Consider the following 18,178-nt stretch of genomic DNA (forward strand, 5'->3'; position numbering starts at 1 on the left):
TGACACAGTGCCAGCCAGGACTCAAGGGATTCCCTCATGCTCCCACTCCATCACAACAGATGGTGTAAAGCCAGTGTAGCCCAATACCTCACTACCTAATAAGTGTAGGCCAATACCTCACTACCCAGCCCTTTTGCATCAATGGAGTGATTTCTATAACAAAGCCACTTTATTATTATTATTTTTATTCTATCAGTGGTCAAAGGACAACTTATTTATTTATTTATTTATTTGTGTACCCATGGTGATAGGACTGCTTCAGGGCTCAAGAGAGTACTAGGACCTTTGAGGAAAAACCTTTTTATTTTTGGTAAATTTATCTTAAAATATACATTTTAAAGTTTGCCTATTAGATGCAAAACTCACTATAACTAAGGGGTCATTAGGGAATGTAATTTCAACTGTAGCACAAAATGCAAGCAAATTATTGCAAAAATTAGGTTCTGAGGAATTGAAGCTGCTCTGGTTAAGACAGTAAAGAGCAAGTGCGGTGGGAAAGCAGCCTCTAATGGATAAAGTCAGGGATACAGGTAAATAATGTAGTAAAAGTTCTAACTCCATGAGAAAAAATTATTATAAGATTATACTAGCTGGCTAGTCAAAGGATTTGTAGTGCTTCTAAAGAGTGGAGAGATTGTATAACCACCTCTCTCCTGTTAGGCTTATAAGACAAAGTAAGAAAATACACAGTAGTACTGAATGATCCTTCACCATACCAGGTGTGAAGATTTTGTTTTGTTTGGCACTAAGTAAATAACTTTGTAGACATATGTCTTTGGGAGGCTCTTTCTGAGTGATCATTATGACATGTTAGAGTATTACAGTATTTCAAGACAACTTTTGGGGGGTATATCTCAAAGATATTTAACCCCAATGGGAAAAGATTCTACCTTCAAAATTCACCATGCTATTTCCTCCTTATGATGTTTGTCAAACAAACGCATGCAGAATATTTTCTTTCTAACATTGTGGGAACACAAATTAAGTTGGTTAGAAAATTATCTATGGAAAAAGTAAGACTTTCAATGTTCCTGGAACACTAATTCAATGCCAAAATGCAGAAAGTGTGCCTTGCACACATCATTGTTTTGAAATGAACTACTATCCAAAAATATTTATGTAGACTTGGACAATATTCACAAACAGCTGGGGCTGACACAATTGTTGATCTAAACAAATAAATAGCTCAAGTTTTAATTCCTTTTCCCTTCACCCTAACCCCAGGCCCAGTGAATTTCAATTGAAATAAATAAATCATCTTCACTTCTTGACCTTTTAAAAATACAATTTGTGAACCATGCTTTATCTTGATCAACTTTGACATTCCTGAGGATTCAGGTGGCTGCATGTTAATAAACTGACCTTATGCTTGTCTCCATTTGGGTTTTAGTATAGCTTTGGTGACATAGATCAGTTTTAGTAGAAATCAACCTAATATTCATCCCCATCACTGAGGACTAGATTGATCCTTTAAATAAGGGGTCGAATGTAAGGATGACCACTCCAGGAAAGAAGTCACAATTCCTCCCCTCTTCTCCTTCTTGCCCTGGGGCAAAGAGGAAATAGGTTACTTCACCTTTTCAGGCTACAGCCAATTCCCCTCCATTGGGTCTGCTGGCCATTGCAAGAAGTAAGGGTGATGCAGTCTTGGCTCCACCCTTGTTCCCTCCCGCCATCCACATGCTCAAAGGGAGAATATTGGGTGTGTAGCCCCGGTCTACCCCAAGCCCCAGCCAAAATCTGAGTTGTCCTACTGTGAGCACAGACTGGGATGGGGCTTTACTCTCTTGTCCTGCCATCATATGACTAGTCAAAATTGAGTCCTAAATTGTAGGAATGGGCCTGGATACTCTCCCAAAGTTTGAAAATACTAAGATCCAGGATGTGGGGTTGGGGCCATGTCACCTAAGCTAAAGTAATGCATGTCTGTTCAAAGGCAGACGCAGCAATGTGATGCCAGCATTCTACACTCAAGCTCTAGGTACATTAGTACAACTCTTTGACGCAGGTTGCATGGCCTCTGCCTGATTCTTGCCAGCATTATAAATTTTTACTTTTGCGAGGCACTGATTTCTTTTAAAAGTGACTTTTCTTTGGAGCTTTCCACTAGCTGTATTTTTATCTCCCAATTCCCACCTGATCAACTTAGCTGTCTTACTGAGAGAGCAGGCAAGTGTCCCCTTTCCCTAGACTCATTGCTATTGAATCTGTTAATAGTGGTGCTGACTGATCAGTGCTGCTGGGGCCTTCAATTCTTCCATCCATTCTTCCTCCAGCGGCCAAAAAACTTATGGCAATAGGATCTCTATCCTAAACCCAGGCTCTCCGGTGTGATGTTACACTCTATATGATTTTATGAAAATATGCTAATGTAACTGGAATATGCTTCATGCAAAAGGTCTCTTGTAAGGTATCATTACAAAGCTTATAATTTACTGAGTATGATCATCCTACTTGTATATATGTACTACTTTTGTATCTGAAACTATAAATATGAAATATAACTCTGAGGGCCTATTGTAATTATGCAAAGTGTGGGCCATTAATGGTGGTTTGGAATCTTGATGACTCCCATTAACCAGGACAATTGACTGCAGATGGCTCTGTTTTACCTGTAAGTCTTCCTGTATACCTGTGTGCTGGCAAATGGGTAATGAAGTCTTACAGTGACATGTGATCATGTCACCTGAACTGGAATCCAGAGGGGAAGGGGGTGATCCTGAGGGACAAAGGATTCCTGCCTTATGCAAAAGATATATAAGTGGGTGGAACAGAGAAAAGGAGGCAGCCATCATGAGGAATACCCTAGCTACCACCTGAGCTGGAACAAGGGCCATACCAGGGGAAAGGATTGTGCCCAGAGTAGGAAGGTGTCCAGTCTGTGAAAGAGACTTATTGAAACATCTTTCAGGGTGAGATTTTATCTGTACTCAGTTGTATTACTGAATTAGGCTTAGATTTGCATGTTTTATTTTATTTTGCTTGGTAATTCACTTTGTTCTGTCTGTTACTACTTGAAACCACTTAAATTCTACTTTCTGTATTTAATAAATCACGTTTACTTATTAATTAACTCAGAGTATGTGTTAAGACCTGGGGGGGGGGGGAGGAGGCAAACAGCTGTGCATATCTCTCTATCAGTGTTATAGAGGGTGAACAATTTTTAAGCTTTATACAGAGTAAAATGGATTTATTTGGGTTTAGACCCCATTGGGAGTTGGGCATCTGAGTGTTAAAGTCAAGAACACTTCTGTAAGCTGCTTTCAGTTAAGTCTGCAGCTTTGGGGCAAGTAATTCAGACCCTGGGTCTGTGTTGGAGGAGACGGGCGTGTTTGGCTTAGCACGACAGGGTGCTGGGGTCCCGAGCTGGCAGGGAAAGCAGGGGCAGAAGTAGTCTTGGCACATCAGTTGGCAGTTCCCAAGGTGGTTTCTGTGATCCAACCCGTCACATCTGGTTCAAATAAAAAGATGCTAACAGGGTGTCAAAAGCCAACAAAACATCCCTTTTTAAATGGCAAAATTCTCAAATAATGCAATACAAAAGAGTATCCATTCAATCAGTCCATTCCATCCATTCAGCACAGAAGTATTAGATCACTTTAGACCACTTAAATCCTCAACAAAATTGTCTGGAATAGCGGTCACCATCTTAGTAATAACTGTTTCTGCTCTCAATAAAGAGAGTATTCTGTTCTGTTCAGTGTTTAAAAACATACACCTTATTCCAAATACGGTATACAATTTTTTAATTGGTTTGAAGGTTTTGTATAAAAATAGGAAACATTTACATAAACACGGGACTACATGTGGCTAAGTGCTCTAGTCTGACTGAGCTTCACTCTGGGCAGAATTAGGGGGGCACATTTTTAAAAGAGAGTTCTATGTCTGCATGTGTAAACAATTAGTTATTAATAGATACGGTGTTGGTAGATGGCTCTCAAGAATATGTTCCTGGGCACCTCCTCCTGGCTGGTCTGGGGATTAGCTCCATCCAGGTCCGATGCCCCTGGCAGCTTCGGATCTCTGGATCATAGGAATGCCCCAGCCACCACTCCTTTATCCCAGGAATGCCCCTTATGGTGAGTGTCAGTGTAGAGCTGCTATGCTGGCTCTATACAACTCAGATTTCCCTTACACAAGGAGAATCCTCAGGGAGCCAGTTAAATCAGCGTCCCAGCTGCTTTGTGCTAATGGAGCACCTAAGAATCTGACCCTTCTTTTCTAGTGCAGGCAATTAATATGATTTCGATGTCCACATATATACTCTATTTTCCAGCACATGCTTTCTATAAGGATTCCCTGTATTAAAGCCAAGATCCAGGAGTCTTATCCAACGTATGCTACCACTGGCCTTTTATTCTCTAACATCAGCACTAGAAACACACTAACTATACAAATAATGGTCTAGTCTCCACTGAATAATATGCATTGATTTGATTCAGAATTGTACTACTCCTGTTTTATATCAGTGTTTAATTGAAACCAATAGAGTTATATGAGCATAAATTAGTATAATGCTGTGGTGAATTACACTCAGAACTTTATTATCTGTGGGAGTTATATGCATGTTTTGTATGGAGAGGAATAGCTGACCCCTAACTGGGAGCTAGTCATGGCAGATATAATACTGACATGGGATCCACATGATGATATTTTTATGCATACTACAAAATAAGAATGATTGCAAATATCAGCAACCACAAAAAGCATTTTTATTCAAATTCATGAGAACAGCACATTTGTGCAGTGAATAGGGCTCACTAAACTAGCTGCCTTTTGGTACTGTTCACATGCCTATCTGATTTTATACAACAAATACCACTTTATCAGTGTGCATAAATAACTTTCTTACTCTGAATCTGGAAAGGAACAATTGAACATTATACAGCACAACGTCTCTTTCAGAAGTAGAGACCAACAACTTTTTCTTTACCTACTATTATAGCCCCAACTGTGGGTTAGAGCGTTCATTACAAGTAAATGCATTGCACTAGATGCCAGAGCCCCTAACTATTCTTAGAGGCTGCCAAAAATTGAAATAAAACATTACTAGGTGTGTTCCTGGATGCTACATCCAGCTGAAGTTTGTTGTGGTTTCTTTTTGCAAGTCCCACTTTTACTGTCAGTTATCATGAAAGCTTTGCTTAGCATGGAAAACACAAGACAATGAACTCTCTTTTCAGTATACAGTTAATTTGAGACAGAGTCTTAAAATCAACGCTACTACTGCCATCACCTGGCTTATCACGAGTGGCTGTCATGACAAGTAACTGCTAATGTCAAAGAAACTAAAAATATGATTGGCCAAAAATACAAGGGATGGGAGTGGTTGTGCACCTTGTTTTTAAAAGCTTTACAACATCATTACCAAGAAATACAGCATCAGTATTTAAAATTATTTTCCAGCTCAGCCTCTTCCTCTTTAGCATTCCCTTAACTCCTAATGTTTTCTTGTCTTTTGCACTGCCAACTTGAATAATGGTGCAATGACACATGACTGGCCAGTAACTAGTGTTATTCATAAAAACTCATGTCATTGGTGGTTCTCATGAACATTGAACAGTGTTGTCTTAGACATAACATATTTGTGGTTTATTTGTGAAAGCAGCACTGATATACCAGCTTTTTCCTCTCTGTTTCAATGCTTTATGATAGTTTCTGTGATAGTCTGTTCAATCTGTGACCAGAGAATAAAGGAAAACTCAAGGCCATTGTTGGTCATGGCTAACAGCTGTAAGCTTCACATTTTGTTATGAATTATTGGTTAACTACTTTTCATACCCCGATGCATTGTTCTAAAGAGACATCATAGTATCTATCTTCCTTTTTGCACTACAGCTTTTTATCTTAAAGTTAAAAGGAAAATAATTGTTGAGAGCCAATTAGTAGGCCCTTCTGTGGAGAATTCTAAAAGAATTTTTAATTAGTAAAGTGAACCATAGCATGAGTCACCTGAGAAAGAATTACTTTAGTTCAGAAAGCAGTTAAGATTTCAGATACAAATATATTAGCCAACATTTGTCTCTAAGCCAGATTCACTATCCTTCCTCTTAGTGAATAGTATCTTATTCTATAAACTGTTTTCTGTATGAGAATTTCGGAAGGTATAACATACTATTCCAGAATCTGGCCCTTTTGTTAGGTCTGCAACATTGCTTAAATATAGGACAGATGAAATTGCATGTACTGTTTATGCTTATGTCAGCTAAATTCCAATTAACAGTTCTATATTCTGTTCTGTCTCAATTTCCATTGTAGTTTAATAAGAGAAATTATTGTTCACTTCTGTCCTACTCTGCAGTGCTGTTAAGAAGCAGCTGTGACAATGCTACCACCAGAAGTGGCTGGATTTAAGAAGAAAGTAATGTGATCCTTATAGAGGCAGAGTCTGCAAAGGATTTTGCAGTAATGCAAAATTTTCTGAAAGAAGATGAAAACCTACCTCTTTTATAGCATTTTCATCAGTAGATCTGAAAGTGATTTACCAAGGAAGTATGTATCATCAAATCCCCATTTTACAGATATGGAAACTGAAGCACAGAGAGGTGAAATGACTTGCCCAAGGTCATTGCAGAAGGCCGCGGACAGAGCTGTGGATAAAATCCTGCTCTTCTGAGTTCCAGTTGAGGGCATGGTTTACTAGGCTGCAGTGACACACACACACACACACACAAACTCTATAAAGGGGATACAAAATATAAAGGTGGTAGGTGTTGTTATATTGGAAGAAACACTGATTTTCCCTTAGAAGTGATATCATTAACTTCACATTGGTGTCTTCTCCGCTAAACTCTACCATCAAGACCTTCTTGATGTGGGGGGGGGGGGGGGGGAGAAGGGGGAACCCTGAACCTTAACATAATAAGGGATATGATGAATCCAATCCTTCTCCCACTGATGTCATTGGTAATTTATTCAGTTCCTTCAATAAAAGCAGAATCAAACCATATGTAGGTAAAATGGCCTAAAAAGAGGAGCACTAGAAAGCTATCAGAAAGCTATCAGTGTAAGAAACATAAAACAATGTAAGAGTCATTTTTTTCAACATCAGTAACATTCTTCTGACTTTTAGTTTCCCACTCCAGTATCTCTTACTTAAATAACGTACAATTACATATATAGGAGAGCAGCAGGTTTGTGCATGAAAGGTAAAATATGAGTTTAAAATGAAGGACACTTATAAGGTATAGTATATGATGTGCAAATTTTAGTAGGAATCAACAGATAGTCTTAAACTGAAACATTTCTCATAAGTTATTTATGAATTCAAAGCAATATTTGCAATTAAAAATGCATAAGTATGATGTGTGTTGAATAGAACTATTAGATATGCATGTTTACTTTTTAGTGAACACAGAGATCAGTAGTTTCCCCCTCTAGATGTCATTTCCAGAGAGTTATAGAATGTGAAATATTTTCAGACATCAAGACAATGGTATATTGCATCTTTTTTTTTTAAATAAATTGGGTAGTGGTTTGGGACTACTTGTTGGTTCTGGCAAGGAGGTGTCATTCAAGCCACTCTATCTCTTTACAAGTTAGAAGGAACTAGATCTTCCATCTTCTGACTCACCAGATATTGAAAGCAGTATTATTTCCCTCTAGAAGAGCAATGTTAGTCTATCCATATTTAAAACCAACAATAACAAGACTTCATTAGAACAAGAATAAAACATCTTTGATGGTTAAAAACTTTTGTACTTTCACTGAATTTCTCTACAAACTCACTACTACATGAAACCAGTGAATAGAAAATGGTCGAAACACAAGGCATAACAAAGCAAGCCCTGGATGATTTTTGTCTGTTTTTTAGCAGTGAAGTGGTAGAAGAGACAGCAATGGCTGTTGTCACACTGTAAATGTCAAACTAATCACACTATTTTCATCTCAGTAAAACACCATTAAACCAAGAAAACATGTAAACAACTTCAGGAAAAATCCATCAACACATATTTTATCAAACAAGATTTCATTAGAATAGGTATCTAGGTTTAGCACTGCTCCACCTTGAAAACCCGCTCCTGCTCATGGCCATTAGGTGACGCAAAAGGCAGTTTTGGGTATTCTACCTCCCACCTATCATCACAGTGTCTGAGCATTTGAACTTAGGGCCATAATCCATGTCCGCTGAACTCAATGGGAGATTTTCTATCAGCATTGGATTCGATTTTTAATAGCCATTTGAGGTTCTCTCAACCCTGTAATTAAAAAAAAAATCCATTTGTACTGTACATCTGAACATATATAATTTAATCACCTTTCTATAAAAAATAACATTGCATCATTCATATTGGAAGTCAAGTCATTACAATCCAATTACATAACATCTCTTACTTATAGTATTATTGAAGTTCTGTACCTGTTACCATGCATAACCCAAAAAATCTTAAGAAATAAAGATCTTAGTTATCAATTTGGAGTATTTCATCTGCATAACAGCACAGAAATATACTGTGTATCCCCCACCCCCTCTAGTTTTTACTCACCTAAAAGGTTTGCTATACATTTTCTTCATTGCAACAAAAGATATCAGTTCTTTAAATTCTAGCTCAAGTCCTTGACTTATATAATCCTGACAACTCCTCAAATGCAGTCTGCAGCATTACACAGCAGCTTTCAAAAATATACATCTGTTGAATGTCTGCTGCAGGTAAATCTGTGTTTACTTCCTTTGTATAGTTAGTGGCATCAGAAAGTTTTGGGACAGAAAGAGGCTAGGGTGCTCATCTACATCCATTCAATTTTTTTCCAACAAAATTAAAACAAAACTACGAAGAATTTTGAAGAAGAAACAACCTGTTTTTAACCCATATACAATTTTGAAGGCATCTAGAGACCTAGTTCCAGAAGCAAAAATAATCTTTGTTCTTGTAAAAAGCCTATGGATCTGGGAACTAAGGACCACACAAACCTACCACCTTCCGTTCTAAGTGCAAGGCACATTTCTCTGACATGGCCTCCTCTAACATAAAAATATAGCATCATATGTGTCATTATCAAAAGAATTAAAAAACAAAACAAAAAAACCACTCCCCTGTACACACTTCCCAGCTGGAGAGAGGATGAAAGAACAAACGCAAACATGATGTCAGTTACATCACTTAATGTACTGCTGGAGGGCAGTCAGATACTATGGTGAAGAGCATGGTGCAAGAACATATCTAAAATGGAACATTAATTATTCCGAAAATTACCAGGTAAATATTGCTTAGGCACAACCCTCTGAGTTTTCTAATACAGCTCTGTAAGTGACCTTAGCTCTAACCTGGATAGCTATAGCTCCCTGGAGGACTGCAGATAATTCAGTCTGCAAGCTATTCAGACAAGTACTTCTCTTAAAATAAGGATACTAATGATACAAAACTGTGCCAAATCAAGTGGGGTAGAATTGTGATATAAACTGCTACGGACCTGAAATCACCATTCTCATTTCAGACATTAAGCTTGCGTTCAACCTCAGTTTCTGACATGAAAAGCCTACACCCACAAAGCATGAGAGAATCTACAAGTTTCCCAGTAACGATGATTTAAAATATTCTGTTCATGACAGATAAAAATGAGCATAAAGATTGCTTGCTGTTCAAGCCAAAATTTGATACGTTATATTTCTTACTTTTACAAAAAATGATCACTAAGGTACACTTGTTCTCCAAAGAATAAAGCTCTGTTCTGAGTGGTTAAATATATCATTGTTTTACAGTTTATGCAATAATTGGAAGAGAAAATGCTGTAAGTACGAAGGCTAGCACTGTGTGTACTGTAGATTAGTTGTATCACTGACCATGAAAGGCATACTGCAGATATTACTTTCTGATTCTATGTAATTCATTTCCTCCATTTGAAAGTTTACAGGACTTTATTCCCAGCAGAACAAATATGTGCATACAGGTGCAACAGTGTAACGAAGTATGGGTTCACATACAGTACATCAATATCACAGATAAGTATAGAAATTACCCCAATTGGTGGTGTTTCTGAAATAAATTGTTTGAGATTTCTTTACACTCATGTTAATAACTTGTGCACGGGCATGAAACTCAAGTGAGTTTTTGAAGCAAGCTGTCAGAATCCATTAAGTGTCTGATCACTACTTTAAACGGCATAAAGCACAGGTAAGAATTAAAACCTACATCAGGAATGGGGAACCAACAGCCCGGAGGCCGGATCTGGATACCTTGCTCATTTTCATCCGGCCCCTGGGCCGCATGCGATCAACTCACCTTCCCAGGGGGGCGTGGAAACTCAGCGCTTCCTTCCACAGCGGGACAAGCCGGCACTTGTGGCTCCAGCCCTGTAGGGGGCGAGCCAGCACTTGTGGTTCCAGCCCTGGAAGGGGGGGGGGGGGGGGCGCCGAGGCTCAGGGCTTCCCGCCTGCAGTGGGGCGAGCCAGTGCCTGTTGTACCCCCTACCGTGGGGCTGGAGATGCAAGCGCCGGCTTGTCCCACTGCAGGAGGAAGTGCTGAGCCTCTGCGTTCCCCCCCTGGGCACGTGAGTTGAACGTGCATGGCCCGCCATTGATTTTTTTTGGTGGGTCAATGGCCCCTGATACAAAAAAGGTTCCCCATGCCTCGCCTACATTTTCAAAAATGACTAGTGATTTTTGCTGTATCAATTTTTTGGGGGTGTCTTAACTTTCAGAAAGTCCTGAGTAAATACCCTGTGAAAAATCAGACCCCTTTAAAGCAACTGAAGCTGAGCATCCAAAAATTGAGGTACCCACAATCACTAGTAACATTTCAAAAACTTGATGCCTATTTGTAAAGTGTGTATGTAAATTTTCTGCAAATTAAATGATGGGGCTATGTGCCTTTTTAAAAAAAAAAACCAAATCATGAGCACAATTTATTATAACCAATCAGGTATATGTGATGGGGTGTCCACCCCACACAAGGGAGAGCAGGTTAAATTAGGTTAATTAACTTGAGATGCTGCACCTAGAGGAGAAAGGCTGATGGAGAATGGAGTCCAGCTGGGAAGGCACAGGCGGGGTTGGTATAAAGCCAGGAATTTGGCAGCAGAAAAGGGCTACACGGGAAGTAGTTTGCAGTCGCTCCTTGGGAGAAGGAAGGTCTGTTTAAGACTACAGATTTAGGGAGTCTGAAGAGAGCTTGGGTTGATAAATCCAGAGTGGGGGAAGAGTGCATGTGTGCAGAAGATAAGAGCAGAGAAGTAAGAAGGAGTCCAGCGGAAACAGCAACAGGCTCTGGATGCAAGCAGATCACAGTTGCTAGACACAGGGGCCCTGGACTGGAACTTAGAGTAGAGGGTGGGGCTGGGTTCCTCTACCAACCGCTGAAGAGGCACAGACTGGGACATGGAGCAGAAGACTGCCTGGGATTGTCATCCAAGGACTTTGCTACCCTAGAAGGGGAGGACCTAGTGACCTGGCTGGAGGACTGAGTCTCTAAGAAGGGGTATCTGAGTACCAGATTGAGAGAGGCACCACGAAGTGAAGAAAGGGGCATTGGACTTGGAAGGAGCTAATCCCCAAACCAGCCAGGAGGAGGTGCCTTAGCAGTGAATGGACCCCATGACAGTATAGAACACAAAGAAAAATGTAAATGGTGACATATAGAAATAGTATAAAATATTGCATGAGATAAAGAATACCATTCATCTATTTGCCTCTGGGAAGTGAGACCCTTTCCCCACTGAACAGAAGTGGAGTGATAAGCTATTAATTTCTAAAGAATTTTAAGTTCCACTTTAAAATTTCTAGCCTTTGCTTATGACGATAACTTCCAAGTTTGACAAAATGAAGTACTGTCTTCCTGAATTTCCTGCTGACCAGCTCAATGCTTCTGCCATTGTTCATAGTTTTCCTTCATGGTAACAGAGGGAAACTGAAAAGGCTCTGGCCAGTTTCATTACTGCTCTTCAGAACTTTATGGACAGCACTGAAACTGACAATAAGGCTGTCAGTTTCATTTTTCTGCTGGGTGAGAAGACTGTAAGCAACAGCACAGGCTATTAATGGAAAAGGAGACCCAAAAGAAAAAAAGGTTGGGGAAGAGGTAGAATAGTGGAGACTTCCTCTCAAAACAACATGGAATCTGGGTGAGAAGTGAAAGAAACAGAGACCCCAACTCACACACATCCATGCTTGGTGGCCTCTTGTGGAGGAGGAGAGAAATTTACAAAGAATCAGTTTAATATCTTTGAAGAATTAAGAGGTATACTGAGGTTATTTTCATATACTAAATTAATTAAGAGTTTGGACCGGACATGAGCAAAATTAACTCTTACCTGCTATAGATTCACAGATTCTAAGGCCAGAAGAAAACATTGTAATTATCTAGTCTGACCTCCTGTTTAATACAGGTCATAGAACTTCCCCAAAGTAAATTCCTGGAGCAGATCCTTGGAAAAAACATCCAATGTTGATTTAAAAATGGTCAGTGATGGAGAATCCACCATAAGTCTTTGTACATTGTTCCATTGATTAATGACTCTGACTGTTAAAACTTTGCCTTTTTTCCAATCTGAATTTGTCAAGCTTCAGCTTCCAGCCATTGGATCATCTTGTATCTTTCTCTGTTGGACTGAAGAGACCATTATTAAATATTTGTTCCTCCCTCATGTAGGTACTTATAGACTGCAATCAAGTCTAATTTTCTCTTTGTTAAACTAAATGGACTCAAGGAGCTCAATCTATAACTATTTGGCATGTTTTCTAATCCTTTAATCATTCTCGTAGCTCTTCTCTGAAACCTCTCCAATTTATCAACATCCTTCTTGAATTCAGAGAACCAGAACTGGACACAGCATTCCAGCAGCAGTCACAGCAGCATTAATTTTTCTTATTGGTTAACAAACGCAGAAGAAAATGAACTGTCAGAAGCTGCTTTGCATAATACAAGTGAGAGCACAAATAGGAGGGACTACGTATGTTAATCAAGGGAACACTGATCAGTGTGCAGTTGGAAGCAAACTATTCCTTGAGTATTTTGATAATTGATGATACAGTACATTACATTACACAAGCAGCAGGTGTTTAAATTGCATTTATGAAAATAATTCTGTGTTTGAGCAGGTGCTCTCAAGTGCATCTAACTGCATTCCTGATGCATTCTTTGAAAATTTAGCCTTTATGGTCCATTTCGGAGATTGGCCATATACTGTACAGATAAGCCTGCAGCAACTTTTCTAATGTTCAACAGTATACCATTGTATTACATATTTTGCCAATCCTGCCAAGACTAACTAAATCACCACATCTATACTAAGCAAATATACAACAATTCTTCTAACAGAAACACAGGTGCAAAACCCCTTTCCTTCCTTAAAATCTGAAACTTTTTTCCCTTAAATGTGTATGTTTTATAATTGTTTTAAAAATTAAACCATTGTTGTTTCAATAAAAAGGTTCTCTGTTAAAAATGATGTGGATTAAAAAAATTATTAACAGTCACGTAATGCTGTTCACAATATCATGCCAGTTGACTTCATTTTTTTAAATCATCTTCATCTGCATTAACATGGTGCTAATTATGGGCTGAATCCTGAAAATTTAGGCCATTCTACTCTATAGAGATTACAGTGGCATAGCGCTGGAGCCATAACTATGTCAGCACAGACGTGTATATAGACACAGCCTACAGCAACGGAAGAAGTTTTTCCATCACAGTAGGAACACCATCTCCCCGAGCGATGGTAGCTAGGGACTTGTCTACACTCGAAATGCTACAGTGGCACAGCTACTCCCCTGCACCTGCACCACTCTAGCTCTTCAGTGCAGTTTTCCTGTTGGCGTAGGTAATCCACCTAACTGAGAGGCAATAGGTAGGTCAAAAGAAGCAGTCTTCCATCAACCTAGCACTGTCTACACCAGGGGTGGCCAACCTGAGCCTGAGAAGGAGCCAGAATTTACCAATGTACATTGCCAAAGAGCCACAGTAATACGTCAACAGCCCCCCATCAGTTTCCCCCCCCAGCACCTCCCACCCACCAGCAGCCCCACCCATCAGCGCCTCCCCCTCCCTCCCCACACTTCAAGATCATCTGTTTTGAGGCTCATGGGGGGGGGGGGAAGGAGCGAGGGCACAGCAGGCTGAGGGGAGGGGCTCGGAAGGGGTGGAGTGGGGGCAGGGCCTGTGGCAGAGCAAGGAGTTGAGCAGTGAACACCCCTCGGCACATTGGAAAGTTGGCGCCTGTAGTTCCAGCCCCGGAGTCAGTGCCTATACAAAAGGAGACGCATATTAACTTCTGAAGAGCCGCATGTGGCTCCGGAGCCACAAGTTGGCCACCCCGGTCTACACAAATGTTAGGTTGGCTTAACTATGCAGCTCAGGGTGTGGATTTTTCACATCCCTAAGCAATGCAGTTAAGCCAAATTAATTTTTTAATGTAGACCAGGGCTGATGCATAAGCAGTCCTTACGCAGTCACACCAATCAATCAGTGGAAGCACTCATATGAGAAAGGGTTGGCTCATGACCTACGTCAATGCACGCACATAAAGGGCAGGCGGGACATGATTTTTATAAAGTGAGAAGAGTATTCTTGTATGACCAACTATATTTTTCACCTCCTGAAATGTCACTACACAGATGCAGTATGATTCAGGTGTTTTGTTTTATTAGTAATGTGCCCCCTCTTGTGCAGTAAAGAAATTAAAGCTTTCAGGTTTCTCAGGACACTATGTACTGATATGAGCTAACTGAAACCTTGTTATGGGTTAAGTTAAAAACCCCATGGAGAGTGACACCTTTCAATTAGCATAACTGTAAATAAAAGCTCCCACTTAAGACAAGGAGTAGGTGAACTCACCCAGGAGCTTTTGTTGAATAATGTTTTAGATAGGATTGGGGGTAGGGAGAAGGCAGAACAAAAGAAAAGAGAGATAGGGATGGGAGATAGAGAGAGTGCTTGAAGAAACAGCTGACAGAGGTTGACCCTGGAAGATATATGGGGAGATGTTTTTGGGTTAGGGGTGCAGGCTAAAAGTACTCTCGGTGCTGTGAGCAAAAGAAGCTGTTTTCTGCTATTTGATTCCTTCTACATTCAGAGACACAGGACTCTGTACAATCCTTGTAAATAAACATCAGAGAAGTACCTGACTATTACCACTTTCTCCTCCTAACTGGACCAACCAACTAAAGGCACATTTTTTGGGTAGCTGCTCAAATCAAAAAGGGGAACAGTAGTGCCTTGCAGTCTATTTGAAATATGTTGATTCTCAAAGGTTTTATAAGCAATGGTGGAATATAATACTTAGATTATATTTTACTTATTCCAGAGCCCTACCAAGTCAAGATAAAAAAGTAAAATAATATGAAACAAGATCCAGCATTATTTCACCTACTCACTCATTCATATATCCCTGTGGGGTGTTTTGATTTGTTTGTTTACACACACACACACACACACACACACACACGATGAGTTAGCAAATGTGCAGACCCAAAGAACAGGAAAGTTTTTACATTTCTGCACCTTCACTCAAGCTAATATTTGTTCAAAAGGATCTTTTGTCCATATAAAGTACATTTTAAACATTTTTGTTGCCTTTTCACAGAAAATGAAAAGCATGGGTCTGAAACTTAAATAGATCTGGAAAACTGCAATGATGTATTTTATGTTTCCAAATTGCTGGGAAAAGGTTACATTCCTCATGTACTACAGACTTCTATTCAAGTTTTTCTTTTTAGACCGCATATGAATAAATCAAATCTACTAAGACACACCAAACGCAAAGGATCAGATAACTTCTGAGGAGAACACTATTTGTACAAATAGAAGGCTTCCCACAACACAGAAGGATGAAGGATTAATCACAACATATATAAAGACCACAGTGCTTCAGTTCTACTGATAAATCTACTTTTTATGTACTGGATTTAGGTCTCTGAAATCCACTGTTTTCCTCTTCTTCTGCAGTCTTCTTAGTACGTGTCTCTATTGGAAGAATTGGTGGTAATGCTGGTTGCCATTGATACCAGTTCAGGCTTTTCCAGCAAGACTATACAATAAGAGATAGAGGGGAATGGGTAATGTGAATTATTTCATTCCTGATCAAGGTTAACTGCTTAAAGAAGTCCTCTACCACATGTTCCACACTTGGTCCATTGAAATTCAGAGAGGTGGCATTTTTTGTGGCTGGGTCCTTAGTGACGTGTACTTGCATCACATTTAATCTGAATTCTACAAATTCCACCATCCTCTCAAATTAGACAATAATCCAGCTGGGAATTCTCATATATAATACAGAAAAATCCATTTCCTTTCTTTAGCTTGTTAGCAGTTAATTAAAAGTTAATTAAAAGCCTTTTCTAAGTTATTGTACCTCTCTTGCATATTTTGTAAACTCCACACAGTTTCTATGTCTGATGGCTATGAATACAATACCTGCAATGCATTCTCGCATTTTTTTTTCACTTCTGTAACAATGCAATGCAGTTAAACCTCAGCCACTAATCCTGAAAGAAGAAACATATCTGCAGAAAAAGTCAGAGGTAAATTCACTCACACCTGTGTGGCAAGCTGTTCATGACTAACAACAACAATGACATCCTCAAACTAAGTGCTAACTAAATATCAGTTTGCTGAAAGAAACCAGACACCAAGTTTAGCCAATGCCTGTCAAAACGGTCCTGAGGTGGTTGTGTTTTTTAACAACTTTACTGCATGTACAAAACTCTATAGCTGTCTAAGCAACACCTGTAACAGACCCTTTTTCCCAATGCATATCAAAGGTACCACCAGACCTCTCCCATTTCAGGGAGTCTCCCTCGTTTGGAAGGGTTTATTTTAAGACAGCTGGGACAGTAGCTCCAAGTGACGAATGATACCTTGTGTCAATGATCCACTGAAAAGTTTTGGTTTTTTTTACCTTCCATCTCCCCCTTGCAGCCCATGTGTCACCCTCTGCCCTGCACTTCTTTGCCGCTATTGTCAAGGCACCGCACACAGCGCCGTGTCACTTACCAGTTGCATGCCACAGACAAAGATCAGCGTGCACCTGCCGCTGCAATAACCCATGGTTTCCAAGAGCCCTCGCCACGTAAAGCCCAACTTGATCCAATCAGATTGCGGGAGAGGCCAGGCAAACCTGCGCGGGGCTCCGGGGGCTTTCGCCTGCTGCCGCCGCCGCCACCAGCGCGTCCCGGGAAGTGACAGGCATTAGGACCCGCTGCGCCGGGTTAGCAGCCGCTGCTACCTTCGCTCTCCCCGTGCACCACGGAGCGAGCCTCCAGCAAGCACGTCGGCGGCAGCGCGGGGGGCAATGCTGCGCCAGGTGCCAGCAGGAGCAGCCGCACTGTGCTGGGAAGCCCCAGAGGCATCTGGGCTTCAAAGCCTGCCCCCCAGCTCGGCTCGCAAAGCCTCCGGGGCGGCGGCGCTGCTGTGCGGGGCCGAGCTCAGTTCATGCTGGGCGAGGGGCTCCGCGAGGCAGCAGCGCGCCCCCTTCCTCCTCCTCTTCCCCAGCCGGGGCTCGGGCAGCGCCAGCAGCGGCCGCTCCTCTGCCGGGAGGCTTAGCCGGGTCTCCCCAGTCCCCTGGGCGAAGGCTTCAGCTGCTCCATGCGGCGCCGGCCGGGCTCCCAGCGCAGCAGCAGCGGGAGGAGAGCGTGGCACGGAGCTGGCGGCGGCTGCTCAGCGGCATGGCACGGGGCTGGCTCGAAACGTGGGGGCTGCTGCTGCTCTGCCTGCTCCAGCGCAGCCCGGCTGAGGCGCGGGGAGGGGAGGAGGGGTTCCCACTCCTTAGGGCTCGGGTTCTGCAACAGACTTTGCTGCCCCCCGCCCCAATCTTCACTTCCCCGCGCTCCCTCCCCGCCCCTGTTCCCGCGCAGCCGGGCGGCCTTGGCGATGGGCGGCGGCGGGAGCTGCTGTGGCTGCCACACGCTCCGGCGGCAGATGCTCGCACGGAGCTTGCTGGGGGGGGGGGGACGCTCTTTGGGTCAGGTACCGGGGCGGGCGGAGGTGGCGGCTGCGGCGGGGACACGGCTCCTCTTCGGGAGCCGCGGGGGCATTTGAGGCCCCCGCCCCCGCTCCCATTTTTGGAAGGGGAGGCGGTGGCGGCTGCTCAGAGAGGGATGTGGCGCGGGAGGAGCTCTCTGCTGCCGCCTGCCGGGTCACCGCGGGAGGAACGGCGGGGAACGCGGGCAGTGCCACCGGGGGGCCTGCCTGGGACTGTGTCCCCAGCGCCTCCGCCCCACGCCAGCTAGAGCGGCGGCTCCCGGGAG

The 18,178-nt window shown here is 41.9% G+C and overlaps 1 protein-coding gene and 1 long non-coding RNA gene across 3 annotated transcripts in view; both read right to left on the minus strand.

The window, feature by feature from the left end:
• NKAIN2 (sodium/potassium transporting ATPase interacting 2) overlaps positions 1 to 17,345 on the minus strand; it is a 750,023-nt gene extending 732,678 nt beyond the window's left edge. For both annotated transcript variants that reach the window (XM_034765752.1, XM_034765750.1), the window contains exon 1: positions 16,926 to 17,345. In XM_034765752.1, the coding sequence (XP_034621643.1) occupies positions 16,926 to 16,979 (54 nt within the window). In that variant the 5' untranslated portion in view covers positions 16,980 to 17,345. The remainder of the gene's footprint in view (positions 1 to 16,925) is intronic.
• On the minus strand, positions 6,896 to 12,286 carry LOC117874971. The gene is made up of 2 exons (XR_004645139.1): positions 12,247 to 12,286; positions 6,896 to 8,198 (listed from the first exon to the last, which is right to left on the minus strand). It is a non-coding gene; the product is annotated as an uncharacterized LOC117874971 (long non-coding RNA).
• Positions 17,346 to 18,178: the final 833 nt, after the last annotated feature.

Source organism: Trachemys scripta, chromosome 3, assembly GCF_013100865.1.
Source record: "Trachemys scripta elegans isolate TJP31775 chromosome 3, CAS_Tse_1.0, whole genome shotgun sequence".
In the NCBI taxonomy this organism is placed as follows: Eukaryota; Metazoa; Chordata; order Testudines; family Emydidae; genus Trachemys; species Trachemys scripta.